At 33.8% G+C, this 15,633-nt stretch overlaps 2 protein-coding genes across 3 annotated transcripts in view; one reads left to right on the top strand and one right to left on the bottom strand.

Moving 5' to 3' along the window:
- The window catches only part of LOC133181809 (ras GTPase-activating-like protein IQGAP1), a 148,280-nt gene that overhangs the window by 115,617 nt on the left and 17,030 nt on the right, over positions 1–15,633 (bottom strand). The window lies entirely within an intron of this gene.
- LOC133183333 (protein FAM81A-like) lies at positions 444–7,891 on the top strand. 2 transcript variants are annotated; one of them, XM_061318293.1, is made up of 6 exons: positions 444–821; positions 1,611–1,859; positions 2,135–2,377; positions 3,279–3,389; positions 5,375–5,398; positions 6,482–7,891. In XM_061318293.1, the coding sequence occupies exons 1-6, from the start codon at positions 459–461 to the stop codon at positions 6,695–6,697; spliced, it is 1,206 nt and encodes a 401-aa protein (XP_061174277.1). In that variant the 5' UTR covers positions 444–458; the 3' UTR covers positions 6,698–7,891. The 2 variants fall into 2 exon arrangements, with proteins under 2 accessions (XP_061174277.1, XP_061174278.1); XM_061318294.1 differs by lacking the exon at positions 5,375–5,398.

Below are 15,633 nucleotides of genomic sequence, written 5' to 3' on the forward strand. Positions count from 1 at the left end.
ACATAAGATAAAGTAAAGAGACTTGATGCATTCTTTACCTATAAGAAAGTTTCTTGTGAACTGTGTGTATTCGTAAACAGGCTTTGTAAAATTGCACATTTTTTTTTTTTTGCAGAAAAATGGTGAATTTATATATTAGTATTCAACAAAGAATTAAAATATGAGCAGGCTCCTCAATTCAAATAAAACATGTTTGATAGACCAGCAACAGTTTTATCATTCAGTATATATATGTATACATTTTGGTCTATATTTTGGATCAATTTATGATGTCAGAATACATTTAATAATACTAATAAGATTGTATGTCATTTTAAATAGATATGTATGTGACCTGGGTCTAAATGAAATTTCTAGCCTTATGAACTAAAAAATTGAACAGTAATTTTTCCCAGCAATTTTCAGTAATTGTTTCCTTTTCCGTCTACAGTTTGTTAAAAGAAAATAAAACAAAGAACATGTCCCGTCGTGGTCAGCTTCCAATTCTAAGAGCCCCTTATGATACACAAGATGAGCCATTTCAACGTCCAAGCCCCCGGAATAATGAACCAGAGACCAGAGTTCTGCCATATTCTGGGAATAACACAGAGAGACAGAGTCGTGGACCCTCCAGACTAGACCTGCTGGAAGAAAGGTTAGCACAACAGGAAAAAAATTCACAAAACTTGGTGGACCGGGCCTTCAAAATCAAAGAGGATGTCATTGACAGTTTGAATTTCACCCATGGAACTTGGCAAGAGGAGAAGCATGCCAGAAATATGTTACAGGAACATATACGTACCATAACTGCTGTCGTCAATCGCCTTAACAATGATATATCAGTAAGTTAATAGACTTATGTCAGTAAGTTAATAGACTCACATTAGTAAGTTAATAGACTTCCAACAGTAAGTTAATAGAATTACAACAGTAAGTTAATAGACTTGCATCAGTAAGTTAATAGACTTATGTCAGTAAGTGAAAGACTCAAGTCAATAAGTTAATAGACTTACAAGAGTAAGTTAATAGAATTACATCAGTTAGTTAATAGACTTACATCAGTAAGTTAATAGACTTACAAGAGTAAGTTAATATAATTACAACAGTAAGTTAATAGACTTACACCAGCAAGTTAATAGACTTACAACAGTAAGTTAATAGACTTACAACAGTAAGTTAATAGACTTACAACAGTAAGTTAATAGACTTACAACAGTAAGTTAATAGACTTACAACAGTAAGTTAATAGACTTACATCAGTAAGTTAGTAGACTTACATCAGCTAGTTAATAGAATTACATCAGCTAGTTAATAGAATTACATCAGTTAGTTAATAGAATTACATCAGTTAAATAATAGAATTACATTATTTAGTTAATAGACTTACATCAGTAAGTTAATAGACTTACACCAAGTAAGGTCATATACATCAAATCATATTCTCCAAAATGAGAAAGTTATAGCATATTGTATCTATACTTAGTCAGCTCTTATTATCCAAAACTTGACCACATGTTAATCTGTTTTAGTTTTGTAGAAGTCACGGTGCAGTTTTCAGTGCATACCACAAAGCAATTATGTTCTAAATTCAGAGCAATTCTTTAAGTAAAGCACATGCTCTCTTTTGACAGCAACTTGAGGAAAGTGTTCGTGCCCGAGACAATGCTACCATGGGAACAAACAATGCAGTGAAGAATTTGGAGGTCCATCATGTGGCCTCCCTGACTGATCTCAGGGGACGAGTTGTACGGTGCGACACATCCATAGCTCGCCTCTCTACAGAGTTACAAAATGCCACAGCTGCCATTAAACAAATGTCACAGCAACAAAATGACATGCAAGGAAAAATCTTGGAGCGGATCCATGAAGTAGAGGCACGGGTAAGATAGAAAATACAATAAGGTAAAACATTTTCATAAACTATTCATTTAATTTAAATTATAATTTATTAATAGTTTAATGAATTCTTACAACATTTAAGAAGAAATACAGCTGCGGAAGTGAATGGTGTCACAATAATACATGTATAAGTTCTTGCATGAGAAATGAAAATATTTTGCTTTTACTTTTGTTATACAAATCAGCCTGTTATCAGAACAAGGAAATAAAGTAGTTATTGTAAGATTTCCTTACCAAGTGCTTGTTTTGGCTTCAGATGGTCTCAATTCAGAACAATCAAGACAGAATTGCCAGTGAGAATAAGATGAAGCTCCAACATTTAGAGGGGGACACAGGCCAACAGATGGCGACACTGGATAGTCGAACAAGGAGTATTATTGATGACCTGAAGAACACACTGACTATGTATCAATCTAGTTCTGACACTGAACGAGAAAAACTCGAGTCCAGAATGATGTCAAATATAGAACGAATCTCTGCAGCCAAAGATAGTCTTATAGTAAGGAATTCTGTCCTATCAGTAATGTCTATCATATATTAAAGGTGCTTAGACACAGATTTGAACTTAATATTTTCTCAAATTTTCTGTATAATATCACGACTTATATATTGCAATTGCATTTCACACGAAAATATAATTAAAAACTTATTTTATCTGGAAATTATTGGAACTACAAATTCCAGGACACGTTTGATTAACACATCTTTGCACTTACACAAATTTTAACTTTATCATTAATATTTAAGAAAAGAAGTGATTTTGTGATGTATTAATGAAAAATATTACATCTATAATCCAGAAAATTCAGAGTAGAAATGTTCGAAAGCAAAACCAACTCACCACTATTGTCAGTCCATGGTCTGTGATGTGTACAGAGTTTAACAAATTGAACACACCTGTGAAACGTAAACTGTTTTTGTAAACAGGGCACGAGCTCTGTTATTGTTAATGTTTACAATTCACCGTGTGTGTTCAATTGTTAAACTCTGCACAGATCACTGAGCATGGACTGACAATACTGTGAGTGGGTTTTGCTTTCTACATTTCTACTCTGAATTTTCTGGGTTATAGTTTTAATATTTTTCATTAATACACAACAAGATTGCCACTTTTCTTAAGTATTTTAAGAATAAAATTAAAATATGTGAAAGCGCAAGAATGAGTCAATCCAACACATCCAGAAATTCAAGATGAAATAAGATTTTTATTATATTTTAGTATGAAATGCTATAGCAACATATAAGTCATGAAATTATACAGAAAATTTGAGAAAATATTAACTTCAAATCTGTGTCCAAGCACCTTTAAGTGGTGTGCAGTCAAGATTACTGGTGTGTGAGAAAAAGTAAATCATTCCATGTTCACTTAAAATGAATTCAAATACTATTATTTATTGCAGGAAAGACTGGAAAGAAAGATAGATGAAGGCACTTTTGTGACAGATAACAGGATTCAGAAAATAGAGGAGGCCATAATGGAGGAAAGGGCCAAGATAGCAGATATTGAACATGTAAGTAGATAGCAGATATTGAACATGTAAGTAGATAGCAGATATTGAACATGTAAGTACCGGGTAGATAGCAGATATTGAACATGTAAGTAGATAGCAGATATTGAACAAGTAAGTTGATAGCAGATATTGAACATGTAAGTAGATAGCAGATATTGAACATGTAAGTAGATAGCAGATATTGAACATGTAAGTTGATAGCAGATATTGAACATGTAAGTCGATAGCAGATGTTGAACATGTATGTGTTATATATTAAAATAGCAAAAATTGATAAAATATTGATAAAAATATTACTGCAAATAAAAAATAACATATAGTTAAAGTAGATAGCAGATATTGAACATGTAAATAGAAAGCAGATATTGAACATGAAAGTAGATAGCAGATATTGAACATGTAAGTAGATAGCAGATATTGAACATTTAAGTAGATAACAATAATGAACATGTAAGTCAATAGCAGATATTAAACATCGAAGTGCTATAGATAAAAGATAGATATTGAACATATTAGTGCAATAGAAGAAAAATACCAAGATAATGAACATGGACATGTAAGTGCTAATAAAAGATAGCAGGTGTTATATATGTAAGTGCTATAGATAAGAATAGAAGACCTATTGATTAGAATTAAGTGACATTGAACATGTAAGTGTATAGATAAAAGATAGAAGATGTATGTGCTACAGATTAAAAACAGCAGATAATGAATAAATAAGTGTTATGGATGAGAATTAGTTGATATTAAACATGTAAGTGCTATAGATTTTAAGATAGAAGATTCAAGAGTGTTACAAGAGAACAGAGAAGAAATGTGTGATGTTAAAAGGGTCAAGTTTTATAGAAAATTTAAAAAAAAAGTCTCTAAACTGTTATTTTGAAAAAATTGGAGCAGTCATATTTTACTATTGTTATCTGAAAACATTAATTTAAACTTGCTAATAACTATACCAATTGGTATATATAATTATTTAAGCCATATTTTTAGCTCTGCTGGTCAGAGACCAAAGAGCTTCATGGTAAGGTGTCTGTCTAGCTGCTCATCTGTCTGTCTGTTTGTAAACAATTTTTCAAAATGAATGGTATTGCCATGGTTACTAAAAAAGAAATTTCTTTGAAATTCTTTTTAAATGCTACTTCACCTACAGTCTTTTCTCATTTTGATTTTAAAACAACTTGATACACAAGAAGACTACACTAACTATAGAACTGTCATGGCTTCTTAAAATAGAATTTTTTGCAAAATTCTTTCAAAACACTTGACTCATCTTACAGTTCTGGTCCAATTTCAATAAAATTTGGCATACATGTAGACTACACCGAGATGCATGATTCAATAGACCGTTTTTTTTTTATTTCAATGAATAGTGGCTTGTAATGTTTATTAAAAGCAAATATTTCCTTGAAATTTTTTAAAAGCACTACAATTCATATAGTTTTGGATAACTAATAAAACTCTATACACAAGAAGACTACACCATGATACATTGTTCTGTTTATCTGTTTGATTTCAAGGAATGATGTTGCCATGTTTCAAAAATAGATATTTATGTGAAATTCTTTCAAAACACTTCTCTTATATTTGTAGTGTGATTTCAGTAAAACTTGCGACATAAAGAAACTACATCAGAGATCATAATTCTTCTTAACGGGGTATTGATTTGCCATTAGTTTCAAGTCAAAGTGTTACTTTTCTCTTCCTTTGTTATAACTATACAAACCAGTAGAACTTCAGTCTTGTCATAGACTTCTGATTCATTAAAACATGCCTTTAAAAAAAAGCCTATTTATTTCAGACGGGTAATACTGAACCATCATTTGCAAAAGTTAAAGAGAATGAAAGTTATCTATTTTCATGTCAAAAACAATATAACCTGCAATCTGATGTTTCTTTACACTTAGTAACATATGCTGGAATTTGTTGAAAATAAATGTGATTTATACTGCAGTCAGAGTTACAACTTAAGCATGTTAACTATTCAGGGTTTAGGCCTGGGTGGCAGTAAGGTATTGTAAATAAATGGGTGGATCTAAATGTTTCTTGTCAGGTGTGAGTTAGCTTTTCTAACAGACTTGTTGATCATTGTATATGTACTTAATATAATATATTATATGTTTTCCTGAAAATAGCAAAGATTTACCAGAATTGTGCATTAATCAAGCTTGGTGAAACTGGGAAACTCAAGGATTTATGATTGTTAACAACTAGCTGTTGCAGCTTCTGTCTGGATTCAAACAAAACTGGAGAAATAACCAAAAAGACAAATTAATTATTCCACAGATCTGATAATGGAGACTTAATATTGTATATATTTATATATAGGGTATAGGCCTTGATGCTGAACAGGTACTAGATGAACTGTATGTTATGATCTAACTATATGTGGATTGTCTTGTTTCAGAAATGGAGTAATGCTGTAGAGTTACTCCCCTTGTACATGTTATTTAGTAGTAATTGTTGCTAGTGCAGTGCTATTAATTCTAAAGGAAATCAAGAGAGAGTAAATGTTTTGGTGTTAATTTTACATTATGTGCTGTGAATGATATTTTATGATTTAATTAAGTTTTCAAATTTGAATGTGAAGTTTGCTAAAAGTGTTAAAAATGTGAATTCAAATAAGGGAATTTTTAAAGCAAGATGATTAATTAAGAAATGTATATTCTTATAAAATCAAATTATAAATTAAAAACAATGCAGAAAGTCAGTGCTTTGTTAATTATTGCACATTTTAATATTTTATCAATTTAAATTTTAAACAAGTTAGCACTCAATACTTGAGGAATGTCCATGTTAAATCAGGCTTTTTAACAATGTGCAGAAAACCCACTAATAGCTACATATAAATATATTCTTTTGGAAATTTTGACTTGATTTTTTTCCCAAAAAAGTCATAATAAAATATACCCCTTTTGAAGTAAAATAAATTCATTGGACTTATTTACAGTCCTTTCCATCTATATCAAATTATTTTTTACTTGCTTAAAACAGTTATGTACCAACCCATGCCTGACATCAAATGGACTCCCTCTTGATAATTACCTGCTGTTTATATAAGTTTCTAAGAGATCATTCTTTCTGTTTTCTACCAGCATTTGGAAAATAAGATAGCTGCCCGATTGGAACAAATGGCTGCCCAGCAGAAGGAGGAATTCTCACGTCTGAAACGTGAAGTTCGGGAGGGCTTCTCTACAGTTCATGAGAGCATCACCAACATGAAAACAGTGATGGAGGGGAAAAGAAAAATTTTAGAGGATCAGTTGAGAAAGGAAATGAGCCAAATCCGCAAAATGGTTGTCCTCGTGTGATCTGGAAAAAGCTCTAGGTAAAACTAGAGTCACTGTGTTCATCCCAGAGCAAGATAATGTTTTTATGCATCAAATACCACTGCATGAAGCTTTACAATTTAGAACCAACAATAGTAGCATCATGACACTGTGTTTTTTTTAAACTATAGATTGATATATTCCTGTGTAGGTTAATTAACACATAACAGATTTACAAACATAACAGATTTACAAACAGAAATGATCAACATTCTGTCTGAAGCTGTGCTCTCTACAGAGAAATATTCAACCTTTAACAGTTCAGTGTGAAATTGTAATTTCAGTATTAAAGACATTCCTGAATAGTTACAATTTTAGTTAGTAGTGCAATCACTCCAGCCTAATTTATATAGGTCTTTTACAGGTTGACCACCATGTTATTGCAGCTAATTGTTAGAAAGTTTCCAACACTTTTATATATACAGTAAGACTTGCTTATGAGGAACTTAGATATATGGAAATCTCTGTTAAGGGAAGATATCTCTACCCCATCCCTTATATCATAAACACTCTCTTAATATATGGATATACAGTGAAACTTGTCTATTCTGGATGTTGTGTACTCCCAAATATTGTCTTAAACGGTGTAAATTTTAAGTCCCTTGCAGTAAAATCAATTGTTTAGAATGTTGTCTAATCCGAAAGTTGCCTAATCCGGCCAATTTCTTTGGAACCAGTGGTGTCCAGATTAGACAAGTTTTACTGTATTAAAGGCATTTGGATTTAGGAACTAATTTAACTAAATGTCCCCATGATTTCTTTTAAAGCAAGTTTTAATACTATGTACATTATTTTGTTTGAGTTTTAAAGGAAGCACTTTTAATAATGGTTTTAGGTGCAAACGAGAAGGGTGAATATAGTTCAATTGTTTTGTTATTAAGTGTTTATATGTCCCAAAAAAATCTATTTATATACACAAATCATATTTTTTTGTTATTTATTGTAATTATGCAATCAAAGTCCATTACCTGTTTAATGTGTATAACCAAAGCATCTGTAGTCAGATATTTATTTTTTCAATGTAGATATTATATGCCATATTTTTTCATGTCCATCTTGTAGCATACTTGCATATTCTAAAATTTATATTGCATGTGCCTCCATTTAATAAGCATGTTCATTCTACACTTGTGGAGGAAGCCTCACAAATATTCATAATAAAGTACATAGTATACACAGTGGCTTTTCTTTCTATTAGTTTTAGTCACAGAGATGTAGCATCTAATGTCCTGCCTGTCATTAATGCACTGCATTAAGATATAGCATTTTATTATATGATTGAAGAATTCTGATCTCTCTAAAAAATTATCTGGAATCATTGAAAGGCTGGTCCCCCACTAATTGACTTTATTCCCCATCCCAACCCCAAAACAAAATTTGAAAATGAGAGAAATATCTTTTTGTGGGGGCTAATCAAAGATATTTTTCAGCTGTCAGTTTTCCCTGATAATGTCCCCTTTCAAAATTGATCCCATAAAAGAGCCTGACATTATTTCTTTTTTTTCTTATCTGAGTAGATTATCATTTAATCAATGAATCATACAATAAAACAATTATTGCTGTTTTTTCAGACAATACAATGATTTAGCCACCTTTGAAGTACAATATTCACCCCACCCTTAGGACTCGGTGAATATTGTACTCCTCAGGTGGCTAAATCATTGTATTGACCTCAAAAACAGCAGTAATTGTATAATACCTCAATAGATACATTTTGTTATATGTATTTATCAATGCTTACACACCAGTAAAGGCTGGAGATATACCTCTATAACCACATTGCATCTTGTGTGACCTATGAACTATCTACTTGTTTCCTTATTTACTTGTTACATCAGAAGGTGTTTCTAATATATTTTAATATTTCCATTTCTAATTGTTTTCTCTGTGATAACTCTTTGAAAGTTAGGAGAGTTGATTTCTTGATCATTCTAATGGAATGCAAATTTCGAAAAGCGAAAGGTCAGGAGCTAAGAAGGCCTAATGTGCATGTAAATCTCATGCGGCTGTCTTTGTGTCTGACGCTAAGGAGGCCTGTAAATCTCGTGCGGCTTTCTTTGTGTTTGACGTCAGTGGGCGGGGACTATTGAAATTGACATGTGAGGCCTTGTGTAATTTAAATCTATTAGTCTACATTTTTAAAATCCAAATTTACAATTTTATTTCAAAATGAAATGGAAATATAAGGAATCACTGTCTAGTTAGTAGAGTATGCCAGGGACATCAACGACAGTTGGAAACGTGGGATAATTTATGCATAACGGGCGAAGCCCGTTATGCAAATTATCCCACGTTTCCAACTATCGTTGATGCCCTGGCATACTCTTCTAACTAGACAGTGATTCCTTAAATTAGGGAAAGAGACAGAGGCCAGAATAGGGGGGATAAGATAAAAACAAAGTCTTCAATAATAGTTTCTCTAAAGTACTGTGAAATCACTAATTTTCATGGGGGATTAATTGTTGTTTTCACCATAAGAAGAGACCCATGAATTCATGTCCTCCACAAAATACACTACTTACACTTTTTCAACCACGAAATCAAATCCCTACAAACCCATATTTTTTCCTCAAACCACAAAAATCTGACCCCACAAAAATATGAGATTTTACAATATGTATACCAATAACAGTGTAACCAGAAAAGAGAAAATGTGATGGACCAGACCAGGATTCGAACCCAAGGCCTTTGAGATCTAGAGAGGTCCTCTATCAACTATTAAGCTATCCAGGCATGGGCAATCAAACCAGTCTGACTGCCACACAAGTATCAATTTGATCCAGACTTAGTGTTAAAGCAAAGTGTCTATTTTATTTTTCGTGCGAGAATAATTACAAACTATGGAAGCGATAATTCTTGCATAAGCAGTTTTGTCTCTTATGTGAATTATCACATCTCCCACAATGGTTATCTCCTAATACAAATCTAAACAAGATGCATTTGTGAAACACTCATGCCCCCTGCCATGCTCATGGCCAAAGTTAAAGTTTTTTCAAACGAAGGTCAAACTCCACAGTCTAGAGGTCAAAATGTTGGTAACAAAAGAAGGTCTTGTAACAAGAAATACATTTTTGAAATATGAAAGCCCTAGCATCAACTGTTCAAAAGTTATGGCCAAGGTTGAACTTATTCAAAAGAAGTTCAAACTCCAAGATCAAGTGATAAAAAATGTTGGTACCTAAAGAAAGGTCTTGTCACAAGGAATATGAAAGCCCTAGCATCAACTATTCCAAAGTTAGCTAGCATCAACTGTTCAAAAGTTACGACCAAGGTTGAGCTTTTTCAAAAGAAGTTCAAACCCCAAGATCATGTGATAAACAAGAGGCCCACAGGCCTTATAGGTCACCTGAGTATCATGCAACAACTTCGCCACATTGGATTCATGTTTTAAACCAGAGGCCATGAAATTCACAATTTCGAAAGAGGCACACTTGCTCATCATAATTTTACATTTAGTAAGCTTACTTAATACCCAGAAAGAGAGCAGAGGATTATCAAAGAATTAATGCATTTTCACTATGTAATCATTAGAGCCCTGCCCTAACACCAGAACCATGATGCAGGGGCCATAAAATTCACAATTTTGGAAGAGGCATCCTTACATATCATAACAATACTCTTAGTTCATCAGCTTAATACCCAGGAAAAAAGAAGAAGATTTTTAAAGAATTATTGCGTTTTTACTATGTAATCATTAGAGCCCCACCCTAACACCAGAACCCCTGACCCAGGGGCCATGAAATTCATAATTTTGGAAGAGGCACCTTTACTCATCATAACTATGCATCAGTTTGTTTGTTAAATACCCAGGATCAAAGAAAAAGATTTTTAAAGAAATAATGCTATTCAACAGAGCCCATCCCTAACACCAGAACCCCTGACCTAGGGGCCATGAATTTCACAATTTTGGAACAGGCACCCTTACATATCATAACTACACTCTTAGTTCATCGGCTTATTACCCAGGAGAAAAGGAGAAGATTGTCAAAGAATTATTGCATTTTTACTATGTAATCATTAGAGCCCCGCCCTAAAACCAGAACCCCTGACCAGGGGGCCATGAAATTCACAACATAGGAATAGGCACCCTTATTCATCATTACTATGCCTTCAGTTTGTTTGCCCTGGATCAGAGAAGATTTTTAAAAGAAATAATGCATTTTCACTATACATGTATATTCAACAGAACGCTGCCCTAACACCAGAACCCCTGACCCTGGGGCCATGAAATTCACAATTTTGGAAGAGGCACCTTTCATCATCATAACTATGTATTTATTTTGTTTTCATAATATCCAAGAGCACAGAAGAAGCTTTTTAAAGAAATAATGCATTATCACTATATATTCAACAGAGCCCCACCCTAACACCAGAACCCCTGACCCTTGGGCCATGAAATTCACAATTTTGGAAGAGGCACTCTTTCTCATCATAACTATATACTTAGTTCATCGGCTTAATACCCAGGAGCAGAGGAGAAGATTTTTGAATAATTAATGCATTTTCACTATATAATCATTAGATACCCGCCCTAACACCAGAACCCCTGACCCAGGGGCCATGAAATTCACAATTTTAGAAGAGACACCTTTCCTCATCATAACTATGCATATTGTTTGTTTCCTAAATATCCAAGAGCAGAGGAGAAGATTTTTTTAAGAATAATGCTTTTCACTACATATTCAACAGAGCCCCACCCTAGCACCAGAACCCCTGACCCTGGGGCCAAAAATTTCACAATTTAGGTAGAGGGCTCAATGCTTATTACATTCATGCCAACAGTTTGCCTGCTTGATGCCCAGGAGTAAAGAAGAAGATTTTTAAAGATTGCATTAATTCTTATGGTTTTAGCCTCACCCCTCAGGCCCCAGGGGGGTAGGGGTCATGAATTTCACAATTTTTACTCCCCTTCACATATAGATGCTATGTGCCAAATTTGGTTGAATTTGGTTCAGTGGTTCCAGAGAAGAAGCTGAAAATGTTCAAATGTTAACGCACGACGCACGACGGACGACGCACGCCGACGGACGAAAACAGATAGCAATAGGTCACCTGAGTAAACTCAGGTGACCTAAAAATGTTGATACCTAAAGAAAGGTCACAAGGAATATGAAAGCCCTAGCACCAACTATTCCAAAGTTAGGGCCAAGATAAAAATTTTACAAAAGTAGGTTAAACTCATAGGTCAAGAGGTTAAAAATGTTGGTATCTCATTTAATATGTAAATTTATTATGACGTCAAAGAATATAGTTTCCTCGACCTGATTTTATATGTTAATTTATTCCGATGTCAAAGAATATAGTTTCCTCGACCTGGTTATTTTTCTTCTAAAAAAGAAAGAAAATGGCATCTAGCATATGATCGCCAGAATCTGATACAAAATGAACCAGTCGCAGTTATCTATCACAGTAGATAGATAGAAGTTACACTTTCCTTTCAGATACATGGACTCTCCTTTCCATTGTAAGAGGGGTCCATGTTTCCTTGGGGAGGGGGGGGGTGTGTGTCCAAGGTCATATTACTGTTAAACTCCAGTGGACCCCAAACTCCCAAACCCCTCACTAGATCCACACAAGCATCATATATATAAATATTGAAATAAGTAGAATATTTCTATCATTCACTCATAAATGCAAGAGGCCCAAGGGCATTAAGGATAACCTGAGTATACATGTATTACAACACTGTCAAGGATCTGTAGACTGAAGTACTTTTAAGTATTATATGTAAAACAAGAGGCCCATGGGCCACAAAGCTCACCGGAGTAACTTTGGCCTTGCTGTTTTTCACCCGATTTCCCCCTTGTAATACGTATTGTAGCCCCGCCCTACCCCAGGGGTCATGATTTGAATAATTTAGAATCTGCACTTCCCCAGGATGCTTCCACATAAGTTTCAGCTTTTCTGGCCTAGTGGTTCATGAGAAGAAGATTTTTAAAGATTTTTCCTATATTTTAATGTAAGAATTGGATTCCCTATTGTGGCCCCGCCCTACCCCCAAGGGTCTTGATTTAAACAATTCAGAATATACACTATCCCAGAATGCTTCCACATAAGTTTCAGCTTTTCTAGCCCAGTGGTTCTTGAGAAGATTTTTAAAGATTTTTCTACATATTTCAAAGTAAAACTTTGGATTCCCTATTGTGGCCCCGTCCTAAGATTTTCAAAGAATTAATGTATTAATGTATAATCAATAAAGCCCTACTCTAACACCTGAGATCCTGATCAAGGGGCAGTGAAATTCACAACTTTGGAAGAGGCATGCTTGCTCATCATAACATATACATAGTATGTCTGACCAAAGAGGACTTTCAAAAAAATAAGGCACTTTCACTATATATTCAAAAGAGTCCCACCCTTAAACCAGAACTGCAAACCGAAGGGCCATTAATTTCATAATTTGGGAAGGGGCACTTTTGCTCATCATAATCATGCACTTAGTATTCAACTATGTTTGCTAAATACCCAAGGACAGCTCATCATAATCATGCATTTAATGTCTTTGTTTACTATACTGGGGGGGGGGGGGGGGGGGGGCGGGGGGGCTTTTTCAAAAACTTTATGCAATTTCACATGATCAATAGAGCCCCACTATAACTCCAGAACCCTTGACCCTGGGGCCATGAATTTCACAGATTAGGAAAAGGACTCATTGTATATATATTAGGGATGTCAACGAATATTCGAACATTCGAATATTCATTCGATGAGTTAATATTCGAATATGAATTTAAGATTCGAATATTCATTTTTTTTTTTTCAGATTTCACAAAAAAGGTAATATAAATTTATGTATAATACAAAAAGTACTTTCAATAGTTTAATATGATCGGATCTAGAATCGAGAACGAAGAAGTGAAACCCTTCTTGAATGTCTAAGAGACTTGAAGAGTGTAGTTATGAAAATAAATTTTATTGATCATTGAATTACATCTTTGATAGAATCAGCGAGTAATATTGTGAAGGGCTCAATTTCAGAATAATGCATCAATTACTTGATTATCTCGTGTTGAATATATATCTGAATTTTAAAATCATTATCGGGAAATTAATAACTTAGGAAAATTTCTATAGAAGTGTTTGTTTATTATTTTCAAAACATTGTATCAAAGATTATATTTTACATGTATCTCTTATTAAGCATATAATTGTAATTAATTACATGTATTTAAATCTGAAGAGTAAACGACAATCTTGCCGCAGGTTCGACAATTTGAGCTTGCTTCGCCCGTTATGCAAATTATCCCACGTTTCCAACTATCGTTGATGCCCTGGCATACTCTACTAACTAGACAGTGATTCCTTATATGAATTATTGACAAAATTGACATCCCTAATATATATGTTATAATCATGCCAACACTTTGACTGCTTGATGAGCCATGAAATTCACAATTTTTGTCCCCCTTTGCCCAAAGATGCTCTATAGCAAAATCTTTATAATTGGTTCAGCGGTTGATGAGCAGAAGCTGAATATTTTCAAAAGTTTATGACCAATGAATGATGGATGTCTAACAATGAAAACATTGCAAATGGTCACCTAAGTGACTCAGGTAAATGGAGATAGAAATTATGTGCAACTCATATCTATAGTAAGTGGAATATAAGCCAAGACTGTGGCCAATTGAGCTGTTTTGAACTATGATCATGTTCAAAAAACATGCTAGACATAAAAATATATATTCCAGAATAATGTTTTATCCTCCCCCCCCCCCTTCCACTTAAAATTAAGGGGATTTAAACCCCCACACCCCTTCTGGATCCACCATTACTAATACTAATGACAACTGGACAATTAATTTTTTTTCCATCAGAAGCAAGAGTCTAAATTTAAGATATTGCAGATGCTTCCAAACTTGTCTCCACTGTTGTGGAATTCTACAGAATGTATATACATGTATGTTTATTAGAACTAGCTAACTTTCAGTAAAGTATACTTCATGAACAGCAATCAGAATATTTTAGTAATTTTTTTCCCCGTCATGCAAATACAAAATAAATTCTCTTTTCACTTCTGATATTTTCCCTGACCAAAATCTGATCAGCACGGACTAAGTGTATCGACTTGCTAGGCTGTATACGAAGCAGTATCAGTGTGTTTACTGTTTAGTTCATATATATATAAAGTTTATTACTTTTATGTGATGTATATTTCAATAAATGGAATACAAGGTGTAAATCACTTGGCTTGTGCACATCTTCGAACCGATGCAGTAGTCCTATTTCCAGGTATTGATAAATTTACAGCGTTCGACCCATTTTCTCGACATGCATCGATTGCATATAGACATGCACAGCAAAGATGCTGGTTGTTTTTTTTTCATTCTAATAGCAGATAATTTCAAGTTGTGTTTACAAGTTTAACTGCTTATTTTTTCAAAATTATTTTGCAATTATTGGCATACTTTAAACAAGAGGTCCAAGGGCCTTGAATCTCTCTTCTGATAAACTGTACAACCTATCACTTCAATTTGAAGCCTCTAAGTATGCTGTATATTTAGATAAACCCTTGAAATTCCAATTCACACTCTGAGAACCCAAGACGATTCTAAGCCAATTAGTACCCAAGAGTTGGTCATGGTGACCTATTTATCACTTGTCATTCTCTGAGGACCCATCAACTAAGTTTGATGATTCTAAACCAATTAATACCTAAAGTATTTTTTAAAATTATAACCATAAAATTTTATAAGTAGGTCAAAGTGACCTACTTTTCAGTTGTACTCACAGGACCCGGATGCATCAACTGACAAAGTTTAATGATTCTAGACCAATTAGTATCTGAAATATTTAATTAAAGCCATAAATTTTCAAAAGTAGGTCACTGTGACCTACTTTTCAGTTGTTGTACTCCGAGGACCCAAGATACATCAACTGACAAAGTTTGATGATTCTAAGCCAAATGGTACCCGAAAATA

The sequence above is a fragment of the Saccostrea echinata genome, unplaced genomic scaffold, assembly GCF_033153115.1.
Source record: "Saccostrea echinata isolate AGI-Se365-2 ecotype Australia unplaced genomic scaffold, CSIRO_AGI_Sech_v1 ptg000009l, whole genome shotgun sequence".
Lineage (NCBI taxonomy): Eukaryota > Metazoa > Mollusca > Bivalvia > Ostreida > Ostreidae > Saccostrea > Saccostrea echinata.

Bases quoted from the DNA above. Each gene is read 5' to 3' on its own strand.
- LOC133183333 (XM_061318293.1), top strand. From the start codon at position 459: ATGTCCCGTCGTGGTCAGCTTCCAATTCTAAGAGCCCCTTATGATACA. The intron at 3,390-5,374 runs GTAAGTAGATAG...TTAACTATTCAG, and splicing joins AGATAGCAGATATTGAACAT to GGTTTAGGCCTGGGTGGCAG. The intron at 5,399-6,481 runs GTATTGTAAATA...GTTTTCTACCAG, and splicing joins TAGGCCTGGGTGGCAGTAAG to CATTTGGAAAATAAGATAGC.